Here is a 13,209-nt window from a genome sequence, read left to right on the forward strand (position 1 = left end):
CAGTCAAGCTTTTGTTGAGGCTTCCTGTTGTGGTGATGGTTGTGGCGCGGATTGAGAATGGCCTCTCCTTGGCTCCTCTGCAGTCGGTCAGCCTCGCGGGGCATCTTCCTCTTTGAAGATGAGCCGTCGGAGAAGACCAAGCCTGCTGCAGCTGCTGCTGTTGCCCCCGCTGTCACCGCTGGCGAAAAGGTGAGGCAATGTTCTTCACTTTCGCTGTTCTCTGTAGAGTGATTCCAGCATTCAGTATTGATGATGTTCGAGCCCCCAGAAATGCCCTCCAGGGGGGCGCCATCTTGGACCAGAATGAAAGTCCGTCCTCCTCTCTTATTGATTAGTTGTGTTCCTTTCTTGCGTAGCTGTATGTCTGTGCTTTTGGTGCGTGTAAGCATTTTCCGTGCACTTATGCAGGGTGTTTGTCTCGTGTGACTTGCACAGAGGATTTGAGATGAGTGGTATCGAATTTTCTCGGCAACCAAGCAGCTAGTATGCACCCTGTCAGGCTTTCTTTCTGCGCCATCCTATTTGCAGGTTATTATTTCCAAAGGTAAGGAACTGGGGAAGTTAAAGCAGTTAATTATTTAACGGGCAGATTTAGACATAAACTTTGTGTCAGAACAGAGTTGTAGGAGGTCCCGCGAGGTAGTTTCTTTAAAAATCTACCTAGGGTAGGAGGTTTTTAAGCATCAACTTTCCTCTTCTCGTGCGCACAGTCACCATTACTATCAGCATACAGGCGTAATTTTACGCCGTGCTGAAGCATTTTATTAAAGTGCCAAGAAACCTGTCCCACTTGAGGACTTTTCGCAGAAGCTCTAGTACACGATAGGATTTTGGATGCTCTGCAACTTGTATTTTTAGTAGTTTGACTGTTATTCTTAGAACTAATTTCTTATTTACTGTATTTTCATGTATATAACCTGCTTCTGCATCAACATGCACTCGCTTGTTGTGCGCCTAAAAAAAAAACAGAAATACTGCAGAATATATTACCCGCGTATGGACTTCACCATTGACCGCTTAATGCGACTTTTCAACCATTATAAAAAATAAGTAGCAGGCACACAATTACGAAATTTAAGTGAACCTGGACGGTTTTTCTATGGCTGTGCACAGTACTTCATGTTGTAGTGTAGGAACTTCGGCAGTTCAAGGAGATGCACCCATATTGTGTGCCCATGATTCATTATTGAGTCCATAGCCGCGTGCATGTAGATGTCTGAACAGAATTTGGTTGCGCTGGCAGTGTTCTGCTGTAGTGGAGCCGGTTACCATAGCAACTGAATGGTCATTCTGTTAAGCTGTAATAGAGCCTTGAAGATTGTTTGTATTGGTGTCTTGCCCTTCACAAGTTTGTGTTTTGTTCCGTTTGTCCACCTCATTCCGGCGCTTTCAACCCTTTTTTGCCTTTATGCCCCTTTTCTATTACTTTGTGTGTGTGTGCCACACGTGAGTGTGACCTAAGAAGCACGTGGTGCATGAATTTAGCATTGAGAGTCCGTACCAGCCACCCAAGAATGAAACCCTGTTCTATTTGTCAACAGAGAAGGGTCAGAGAAAGCTGTAGAAAATAAACAAAGAAGCACGCGACATTGTGTGAGGAATGCTCCCCTCAGCTGAGCCTGAGCAAGCTTTGCTAGTCATGCCGACCTTAAAAGTGCTTCCCCTTTAACTTAAGAAAGACTCACCTGTTAATACAGTAGAATCTCGATGATACGAATCTTGCGGGACCGCGAAAAATATTCGTATCATCCGAAATTCGTATGAACCAACACAGACCAAAAAATTGAGCGCTGAAAAAAGTTTTCGTTTATTTCTTTTCTTACTTTCGCGTGAACAAATCCGTGATTTTTTCTGCTTTTTTTAAACCCCCACGTCACAAAGCAGTCCTTTCTGGAGCGCGTAACGCTTCGCCTAGCTTCGCGCTTGTCTCCTCACTCCCGGTGTCCACGCTCGCTACAAGTCAAGCGTAAACCGCATGGTGCGTTTTTGCACGCGATTCGCACGCCTCGGCTTTGCGCGCGCTGTATTTTCACGGCCGCATTGACGATTTCGCGCCCGCGGTATCTCCTACCTCGGTCAGAAAAAGACGCTGACGACTTGCGAAACGCTCGAGAAAGCCCGCTGGCTCCGCCCGAGATGTTTAGGCTTAGCACTCCGGCAGATATTTTATGGGCGCTTTCACTAGCGGCGCGGATGGTGTTTTATAGTACCGTTTTCGCCAACGTTATCAGCTCCTTTACTGCAAAAGAAACTTCGCGTCTGCCTTGAGCGGCATTTTAAAGAGCGGCTAGAAGCAGTCGCTCAAGCGGTCGTGCCACTTCGCGGAAGAAGCCGCCGCCATGTTGCCGCCGCTGGCCGCGGCGCGCGCAGCGTGCGAGAGGTTTCGCGGCGCGCATGTAGACCTGTGCGCCGGTCAGAAATCGCCGGCGGCGGCGCGCCGGTGTTCCCACCTCCGGCGGCGGCGTGAAACGGCGCGGGGGTCCCCAGATCGGCGGCGGCGCGGCGCGGAATAGCGGGTGGTGGTGGTGGTGGTGGTGGAGGGGAGAGAGAGAGAGAGAGAGAGAGAGAGAGAGAGAGAGAGAGAGAGAGAGAGAGAGAGAGAGAGAGAGAGAGAGAGAGAGAGAGAGAGAGAGAGAGAGAGAGAGAGAAGAGAGAGAGAGAGAGAGAGAGAGAGAGAGAGAGAGAGAGAGAGAGAGGGGGGATTTTGGGGAAAAGAAAATATTCAAAAACCGTGGGGGATCCGGACATGTGTAGGACAATTCGATGCAGCAAGTCTCGCTGCGGACATTTCGGTGCACGGGATGTCCCAGGCATTTCTTTAAACATTTTAGCTTTAATACTTTCGTTTCGTCAGACGATATAATTTTACGTTCGAGAGCATTAGCGCCTAAAACCCAATTTCGAAATTTAATGTTAAAAATTAACGTTGTTAATTTACTTCCCTTCTACCATTTTTATTTCAGCATTCATGTGAACAACTCTAATATTTTAATTCAAGTGTTATCGAAAGGCTTCGATTTCACTTCACCCACCACTGCAAGATGCTGCTGCTTTTAGTCACTTCCTACCTCCCCCCCCCCCCTTCCCCGTCCGCCAAACCACCGCGAAAAGAAAGAAAGAAAGGAAACGAGCTAGCTTAAGCACGCGTGCATCCATTTTCATAATTCATAATTTTCTCTATATATTTATTCCTGCAGTCGGTGTTGGTTCTACTCGAAAACTAGCCATTGATCGCACGTACGGTGGAGTGGCTAAACGGGTGGGGGTGGGGAGGGCTAAGTGCTTAGACCAGCCCCCTTGGTAGATAGAGGGGGGTGTCACTTGTGCTTCTTCAAAGTGTAAACTGGGCATCGAAAACGTTAATACGACTGTCGCGGCTCTCGCAAAACCAGCCTATTCAAAATTTTCCCCTCTTACAATGGAAGAAAAGGAGGAATGTCTGGGGTGTCCATGATATGCGCGACTTCAAGAGTTAATTGTAGGTGGGGCGACTGAAAGGAAAGAGCGATTCCTGGAGAGGGGCGCCTTCCGTGTGGCCGCGACGCGCGGAAGGATGCAGCCAACGAGCTTGTTCCTCGATGGGGGCGACAGGCGCGAACGATCCTGGTCATTGTGTCCTCAGCGGCTTTTCGGGTGGCTTTTTGTTGTGCACTACAGAGGTAATGTGAGCTCACGCCGAATGTATCGCTTTTTCTTGCATCAATGCGCGGACTCTTCGGAGAAGGTGATGGCCGCTTTGCCTGTAAGATTTCCACGGGAAATTGAACATAATACCCATAATATTACTGAAAAAGAAATCTGGGAAGGCTAAAACTTACAAACAGACGGATGGGGAGGGGGGGGGGGGGGGGGGGCTGGGAGAATTAAAAGGAAATGAAAGTAAGCATGTAAAGCTAAAACTGAGGTTGGTTTGACCGACCAGAATTGGTGGTATTTGTACGCACAACCTGTACGCGCTTGATCAGCATTGATGAGATATAGAACCTGCAGCTGTTTTCAAAAGGCCCGTTCTTCCTCCGCGACAATATCCTAAACTTGTCGGTAAAAAAAAAAGCTGGCGAGAACAGTGTCTCCAAATTCATTTAAACATGACAACGCAGCCTAAATAAACTTTTCATAAGATTGTCTGCATTTTTAGGGGCAACCGAATGTTTGGAAAGTTGAGGATTGTGAGAGTGTGCATTTTATTTAGAAAAAAATACATAAAGAATGCGTTAGCCATCGAAAACATCGGCTAAATTGTCTTTGCTGATTAGCATGCCCACAAAAAGCGCGAATATAAATAACGTCTTGCCGTAAATTTAAAAAAAACATGTGCAGAAGGGGATCCGGACAGTTTATCGAACGCCGTTTTATCGAACGCCGTTTTATCGAACGCCGTTTTATCGAACGCCGTTTTATCGAAGCCGTTTTATCGAAAGTGTTTTTCTCGGCCTTTTCGAGTAACATAATTTGCAGTACGTTTTTTTAATTTCCTCCTCGCTATGTAATTTGCAAATCTTGTCTCCACAGCAGGCCTATTTAAAAACATTTATAGTCTGTCTTCTAGTTGACTTTTATTTCCTGCGTGTATTTTTGTTTGTTTTTGTGATGCGCGAAATATGTCACCAGAATTTTTTGCTGTGTTCATTGCGCAACTGGTACTGCCAGAACGAATCTCCTTGTGTCTCTATCCCCTCTGATCCGAAGCATATCAAGGCATTGTGGCGTATTGATTAAAATGCCTCGATATGCTTCGTACCTTTTTGTATAAACCGCTTTTGTGTCGACACATAATCTAATTATTTCGCTGCGTATGTTGTACATAAGTAAAGCACTTCTTGGCGCTTGAGGGTCCAATGTCAAAAACCTAACTGGAACGCTAGCAAAAGTCTCTCCCGATTTCTGCATTCCTAATTCTTAATGGGATCTGAGTTCAGTTGCTAAGAGGTTACCAAGCCTTGTACTACTGTTCTCGTTGCCTTGCATGAACTAACGAGAAAAACGTTAGGTACAAAATTGTCACCGTGCTGCAGGTTGGTTCGTTTTCATCTCCCTCTGGTTGCACCCCAGCATGTCTGCTGGGGTGCATGCTCTTGCCTTTTTATCATAAGGCATAAAAACAGTAAGATCAAAATAGTAAACACCGAAAATGGAGAAATCATGAAGGTCTACTCAAAATACAGCGTCGTGACCCGATTACCTCTAAATAAAAATGGAAAAATTTAAAAATGAGAACGAGCAATACTATGGCCCGTGCGATTATACCTGAACAAGGCACACAAAAAACCAACAAAATGCGCTGCCTGGTCGGGTGTGTTCCTCCAAGGCCACCACGAAAACGTAAGGTTGGTGAATCAAAAGAGGGGCTAAGAGTGTTGACGCAAAAGTAGAAAATTATACGAAATCCTGTATTTTTTTTTATTTGAGCATGATTAACAAAAAAACGTAAATTGTGATGGGATGGGCAATTGTCCAGCTGTACTAGCTTACGAGTTTCCCTAGTGCAAGATGACCTCTGACGACTTGTCCTACTTGACGAGTTCACCTATGACGAGTTGGCTCTGACAGGTTCCCTTGTGACGATTCTCCTAGACTCCACCACCTCTGTTGGGGTCTCACTATCACTGTCGGAATTCCCCCTGTTCCAGTCACATAGCACTAATCTTTCAGAAGTTCTTGGCCCAACATTTCTCCAGATGCAAACAGTGTGACCCCAAGGTCCGAGTAGGAGTCGCGGGTAAACCACGTGACTAGAACAATTGTGGGGTACAAGACTCTGGATCACGTAATGATGAGCCATGGCGCAAGGGATATATTTTTCAACACTAACCTAAACACGCCGATACACATCTAAGCAATATTGCGCACGGGGTTCGGGTTGGTACTATAGGGGCAAATTCTGTAATATAAACAAGGGGGTCATACATGCTTGAGTGAAATCAATAAAGACTCAAAAAATAAAAATAATTTAATAAAACAAAGGTCATCGAAAACACTGTAAAGGCGCGTCAACATATATAGATAGGTTTTTTATGTAATGCACGGCAGAGACAATGTAGGAGGAAGGTTACTGCAGGTTAGGTTAATGCGATGGCCAGTTAAACAAAATAAACCCCGAAAATTACAATGCAAGCCGCAAAACCGCACTTTCGATAAAGCGGACGTAGGTGGTTCGATAAAACGGCATTCGATAAAACGGCGTTCGATAAAACGGGCATTTTTTCGATAAAACGGCGTTCGATAAAACGGCGTTCGATAAACTGTCTGGGAACCGTGCAGAAGAATTTAATCAGCTGGCTGCAAAACAGGTGTTCCCTGAACTAGGTATTAAAGAAAAATACAAAAATGTTCAGTTTCTACAAATACCTGGCAAAAAATCGCGAACACGACATCAATATTAAAAGGCAATCGCTGCCCTAGATTGTTGTCCAAAACCCATGTTAAGCGAAAATAAAAATATAACGGCTGTTTCAAGCAAACAAGCACCCGATAATACGGTCGCCGAAATGTTCGCGCAAGGAAATGCCGTGCACCGAAACGTCCGTACACCGATATGTCCGTACACCGAAATGGCCTAGACCTGGGACGACGCTGTGCGCTTCTTTGGTGGAGCTCCCACGGCTTCTAGTTCAATTTTCACCGATACTGATTAAACCTCGCAGCGTAGAGCTTCTATGACATTCCAGACACTGAGAGGCTAGCTGTGTCCGACTAAGCTACTAAACCGACGGTTCCCGGCTTCCTGCCTTCGCAATTGTTGTTTGTGTGGTTTTAATCCAACTACTTGCATTAATTTTTTTTATCGATGTTCAGCCCTACCATCCATCCATCCATCCACCCATCCATCAAACCGTCCGTCTGTCGACCCAATTTGGTTTGTTAGGTTTTAGCCTCCATGGCGTTAATTTCTGCCCCTATAGGAATATTAAAGCATTCCATCTCTTCCTCAACCCTTTGGCTAAAACGCAAAGGGATAAAACCAAAAGCGCAAAAAAGTTCAAATCTAACTTGAAGGGAAACACCCGACTGGAGTATGGGACCATTTTTTCCGTTTCCGGGGTTCACCCATCACAGCCACGGTGGCTGCTTTTCAGATTGAGTGGAAAAGCGAAAATCCCATTGTGTTGAGATGTTGGCGCACGGTAAAAATCCACAGGGGATCAAAATTAATCCGAAGCCTCTATATCCCCAGCGCGCCTCTACAGCGCGCCTCTATATCCCCATAGGGTTTTTTTTATCACGGGTGTCAAAAAACACATGGGCTATGAGGCGCTTTGGATTAATTTTGATCCAGTGCGGACGACCAGCTTCGGTTGGTGGAAATGGCCGTCGCAGCTGGCACCACGAATGGGGTCTTGAAATGAGGACACTACTCCGCAATTTTTGTGCTGACGAAATTTATTATCTCTCTGTCTCGCTCTCTCTCTCTCTCTCTCATAGCTCATGTGTAGCTTCGGTGCGCTAAACCCCACAATCAGTCATGTTCACGTCACGCAGCACGCGCTATTAATATACAACTTTTACGTTTCAAAATCATAGCTTTCTTGCGGAGCGTGGACATTGCTCGTCGAAGCTCTGTTTGGGATAGCCTAATTCGGCTGTAAAGAACTCGCAATGAAGACAAGAGGAGTAAGAATGCATTCGTAGACAACCCTCTGAATTTCTGTAGATTTTCTTATGGTACCTTTCACCATTATTTCTGAATTCTTTTTCTCCAAATCGTCTAGTTAACTGGCCTCCAGCGAGAAAGGGCAGCATGACGTACGCTCCTCTGCCCTCTGGGACGCTATTTTATCACAGTGCTCAAATACGACATTGGTTGTCTGAAGTTGTGCGGGTATTAGAATTTCCTTCCAATTTTGTGTTTCACATTCGTTTAAGTAATGCATTGCTGACGTTAATGAGTTGTGAATGCTTGTGCCAGGCTCACAGTTCCGGAGATCCTAGCTGCGCTTTCATTGACCCTTCCTGCGTACCTGGACAGTTCATTTATTGACCCACTTCCCGTGCACTCTTCCCGTAATGACGCTGCCCATTCAAGCTTGCGCGCTACTGCGGCGGTTTCTTGTGCACTGCTCCCGTGCTGATTATAGGGTTTCATATATGCTTCGATGTTAGCCGCTTGTCCCCTTGAGAGAATCGACGAGTGGTGGGAGGAGCTGGCGCACTGATTTTGGAGACTTGTGTACTTCGGTCATTCTCTTTTATCCGCATTTATTCTTGTCAGTCGCTCTGAGACCGCATCTTTTGTGTTAGTGTTTTATTTTCCTTGCAGTGTATACTTTTATCCCCGTTGGATGACTATGTTATTAATACGCCAAGGGACGGGCCTTTATTACGAAGGAAGGTGTTCAAACACTTTTGGTCATGTTTGTACAGTAGAAATAATATGGCTTGAGGGGCTGAAGTTTGCGTTCGCTCCTGTCCTCCATCCTACTTCCCTTTGGAGAAGAAAGAAAGAGGGCTATTGACACAGAGAGAGTCGGTTGGGCCTATTTAACCATGGGGGCCTGGAGTAACATGGGTGCCTGGTCATTTTAGAGTTTCTGACAAAGCGGATAAAACAAGAAACATGTCGTGCTTGCGTGGCAGAGGGAAAAGCTGGGGTGCTTCAAGAGGATTCCGAGTCAAGGGCGTCGAGACGGTAGGCAATCACGCATTTATCCTTTGTTAACAAGGTCGCGGGACGCATTCAAGAGGCTTGGTATGGGGCGGACGGGCCGGGAAGAAAAGGTATTCGGAGAAGGAGGAGAAGGAAGGGGACTAGAAGTCTCCCCACAAGAGCAGCAGAATGACTGATTCCAGGCTGAATGTACAAATAATCCGTTTATGCATGGTGGATCGCGATTATTTCCCGACGAACAGCACCGCTGAGAGAGGCATTTCTTGCAGAGGGAGAAACGACAACTTCCAGCGAAGCGACGTATTTTCCTTTCATACTCCTTCGTTCTTCAGAAGAGTCGCATAATAGGCGGGGCGCGGGGCCGGCGGCGCGCCGAAAATTTTGCCCGGCGGCGGCGGTGGCGTACTCATTCCCGCGACTTCGGCGGCGGCGCAGACGGCGCGACCAAAACAGGTGGCGGCGGCGGCGTGGCGGCGGCGGCGTGGCGCGGCGGCGCACAGGTCTACGCGCATGGGGCGTGCGGGGCGCGTTTTCGCGAGCAGAAAACAACAGCCCGGCCGTTTCTGGAGAAAGAAGAGTGACAAATGGGGAGAGAGAGCCGTCACTTGCTTGTTCGGCAGTCGGGCGCCTCGCCGGCTCGTTCGTATCATCCGCCGGGCCGCGCAGGTCCGTTCGTAACAGCCGAAATTTTTCCCATTGCAAACAATACAATTTTGCCGGGACTTTTCAGAAATTCGTATCATCCCGAAATTCGTATCACCCAGAATCGTATCATCGAGATTCTACTGTATTGCTATGGGACTTGCTACTTCATCACCCACGGCCTTAATAACCATCGTGCTTGAATGCAAAACGTTTTACAAATGCTCACAACGGCCTAGTTTGCTGATTTTAGAAATGTATGCGACTTCTGTACTGAAATAAATAGAGAAAACTCCCACTTGCTGGACAGCTAGCGCCATCTAGTGAAACTAGATAAACCAAAAAATTGATTTTTGTGATTTCAACAATGAAGTGATATGTTTGTGAAAGAACCAAACCAGGCAATTAGGAACAGGTATATTTATTGGTAAACCTTTTCGAATTGGTACACGATGCTTTTTATACCCGTGGGCCATGAAGTGGTAAGTTCCACAGGAATGTGATCAGGTGAGACTCCCTCAAAACTGTACATCCGCACATGAATTGAGCGGACACTGCGTAGTTTTAACCAGAAACTCCAGAAGGTCTTGTTACAGCAATGGTCGACGGTGTGACACTGTAATACCACTCGTTGCGTATGCGCTGTATACTACTGGTTCTTCGTGGTACTTGTGTTTTGAGCTGCTGCCCAAGCATGTATGACCTGTGTTCATGTGTGAGTGTACCGTATTTGCACGATCGTAATTCGCACCCAACTGTAATGCACAGGTAAGTTTAGGAAGGAAAATTCGAAAAAATGGTTTGATGCCGATTCTATCGCACATATGCAATACACATGGCAACACGTGCGTGGCTGAAGATGTTTTAGTTGATGGAAACAGCAGTTGCAGAAAAGCGTTTTTGTGCTTCATAAACCTGGAAGGGGAATATTGAAAGTATTTCCATTTGGAACCATTTTACCAGCGAAAAACAGACAGGAACCTAAAAAGAAGTAGACGGGACACTCGCTAGCGAGTGTCCCGTCTACTTTCAAGTCAACACCAACTAGCCCAACTTTCAGCCTTAAAGTATTTCCAATTTCAAGTGCCTCGACCTTGATAGTTTTCATGGAGGAAAGAATACTCAGGAGAGGCCCCTAGCATCCCAATGCATTGTGAAAAGTGCGAAGGAAGTGACGTCATTTTTCTTGAGCCCATAGACAGTGTGGCCTAGTTTTTTACGGCTGCAGCGGCTAAACCTGGCAAAATGCCACGGACAATTTTTTACGGCGCTTTGACTGTGCCTTCCTCGCTACGTTGGCAGCATAGCGCGGCAGCCGCTGGGGCGTCGTCGTCATCGTCTGCAATCTGTGCACTGCAGCTGATTTCGCAGCGTTTCTTCTACTGCCATTTTTTTTTTTGTGGTCTAATGTTCCTTCGAAGGCAACATCCGATAGTTAATAATTTGTGTGGTCGGTGAGCATAGTTGCCGTTGTCTTGTGGCGACATCTTATTGATTCACGCAATGGTTTTCCATCCTTATCGGTCTATCGGTGAAAAGGTGCGCGTTGGCAGCTTTGGCAACATCGACCCACTTTCTGCGGCGATTTGCTTCAGTTGGGAATCTATTCTCAACGAACACAAGGGAAAGTGAAGGAGACACATAGTGCTTCCGTTTTGCTTGACAAATAGTGCATTGGCGAATGTACTTACCTGTGAAAAGTGATGCCCAATAGGCGCAACCGTGAGCAGTGTTGCCATAGCTGGGCGTCAGACATCCGCTAAAAAGCAATGAGAAATCCGCCAGATTCCGCTAGATTCTAAAACATATCCGCTAAATTTCCCGCTAGGGCCTATTTTATTTAAAAAACCGTGGAATTTCGTATGATAAATACCTTTATAATTCTTAAAAGCTCTCAAAACTACGAGAGCTGAAATACCATATAAAAGAGTCTTCCAAGGAGTCTAACTAGAACACTTGAGGCTTCAGTGGTGCAGTGGTCGTCATTGGTCAACCTCATCACAGATGAGCCTAAAAGTTATTAATGTTCGCACTGAATAAAGAAAGAAAACTCACAAATCAATGAAAAACACATCGAGGTCTTCGTCGCCGCTGTCGTTTTCTGACACCATTTCCACAGGACTGCTGGTACTTGTTGAGGGACCAGAAAAGCTGACCAGGTTGCACATACGTTGCAGATGTCCCGATTGCACTAACAACTGCCGCGGGAAGTTCGTAATCAAAACAACTTTTCTGGTGTCGCTTCAGCCCAGCTCTTACGACGAGGATTGAGTTTGTTTTTCAGGCTTCAGCTTGTTCCTCAGCTTGGATTTTACTCTGTTAAGCTGACTAAACGTCCTCTCTACTTCGGCATTTGAATTCGGCAGCACGAGCATCGACATGCCAAATCCGGCGAGCTAGGCGAACGGGTTTTTGCCGCAGGCGTCCTTATAGGAGTGAACTTCACACCAGAACGACTGCGTGGACGATATTTGCTTCCTGTCCGGGAGGGTGATTTTGCTCCACTGGTTTTGAATTTTTCCGATCGTCTCGGGGTGCACTGCATTGCTTCCAGCAGAGGAATCAACGGCTCCTTCACGACAAAAAAAGCGTTTTCGACCGATGAGAGTGATGTTTTCAGGAGAACTGTGATGTTGTCGGGAAGTCGCTGTCTAATTTGATCTACTAGCGTGTTAATAAACCTTATGCAGCTTTCTCGCACCACAGCTTCATCTGCGAGAGAGAACCCGTCGGTCTTCTGAGCTTTCACGTTGCCAACGTACGTCTCAAACAGGTAGCCCAGATATGGCTTAGGGTTCAAGTGGTCCTCAAGTCTGCACGTCAGAACGTCAATCTGCTCTTTCGGAATTACGACTTTTTTAACCAAGCTTGAAAGCAAAGTCATGAGGTCTTTCAGCAGCTTTGTTTGATCCGCATTTTCGTCTCGAATGCCTTCTTAACCTTTAGAACATCTGCAAGAATTGGTCTCAAAAAAAAGCAAGTACCCCAGATTTATCTGGTTTTCGTGCATACCATACAGCACCTCTGCCGCATAGCACTTTTCAGTCCGCCTTGCCATTTCGAAGTGCGCCTTGAATTCAGTCCACTGGTCTACGATCCTTGATACGGCTATTTCGAGGGATAGCCACCGCGTCCTGCACGCTTGCACAATCTTCAGTGGTTCATCGGCGTCATTCATCAGACCGTGGAGCTTCTTGTACGCAGTTTGCCGGGCAGGGGATCTTGCGAACCAGTTGTACGTTTCGCTTATTAGGTATTCCAAGTTTTTCGGCAATGCTTCCGCCGTAGCAGCCGACGTGGCTAGCTGCAGAGAGTGGCAGGCGGAGCGGATCAGTACGAGGTGGGGAGCCTCAGCTTTCAACTTCCGATGAACGCCATTATTGATCATCGTCATAACGCTCACGTTGTCTGTTCCTACGCCTCTCATCCTTTCCAGTTTAAGACAGTGCTCCATCAGAGTGGATTTCACGGCCGCCAAAATTCCATTTGCCGTCCACACTTCCAAGGTGGACAAGTTAAGGAATGCGGTCACGATCCTTGAGTTGGTGACACTGTGATAGATGATAGAAATGGCAAGAACTTTTGTGACACTGATGTCGGTCGACTCATCAATGATCAAGCTGTAATAGCTGTCCCCAATGTCCTGGGCCAGATCCGCCTTGAAGTGTGTGCCAAGAACGTTCTTAATCACGGAAGCGCACTTGGAGCGGCGCATTTGAACGCTCTTGCAGCTTCGCTGTCAGGAAACGACTTGGCACAAGTGATCGGCAGATATAATTCAAGAATGTTCGGCGATAAATAGGGCAGTTCTGCCCTCAGCGGCGTTCCCTGGTTGGACTTGCCGTTTTGTAATGAAGCCCAGTTGCTTCTGAATTGAAGAACTGCCAGCCAGTTCCCAATGCTTCTTGCTGTTCCCATGAGCTTTCCGGTCTGAATATCTGCGGCCTAGTTGACTGCCGCAA

At 46.7% G+C, this 13,209-nt stretch overlaps 1 protein-coding gene across 1 annotated transcript in view; it reads left to right on the forward strand.

Annotated features, from left to right (window-relative positions):
- Positions 1-83: 83 nt before the first annotated feature.
- LOC144147999 (uncharacterized) overlaps positions 84-13,209 on the forward strand; it is a gene marked incomplete at its 5' end in the record, with an annotated part of 61,422 nt that continues 48,296 nt past the window's right edge. The window contains one exon of the mRNA XM_077679603.1: positions 84-189. Coding sequence (XP_077535729.1) covers positions 84-189 — 106 coding nt within the window. The remainder of the gene's footprint in view (positions 190-13,209) is intronic.

The sequence above is a fragment of the Haemaphysalis longicornis genome, unplaced genomic scaffold (assembly GCF_048455015.1).
Source record: "Haemaphysalis longicornis isolate Haplotype H1 unplaced genomic scaffold, Haemaphysalis longicornis Haplotype H1 scaffold_70, whole genome shotgun sequence".
Taxonomy (NCBI): domain Eukaryota; kingdom Metazoa; phylum Arthropoda; class Arachnida; order Ixodida; family Ixodidae; genus Haemaphysalis; species Haemaphysalis longicornis.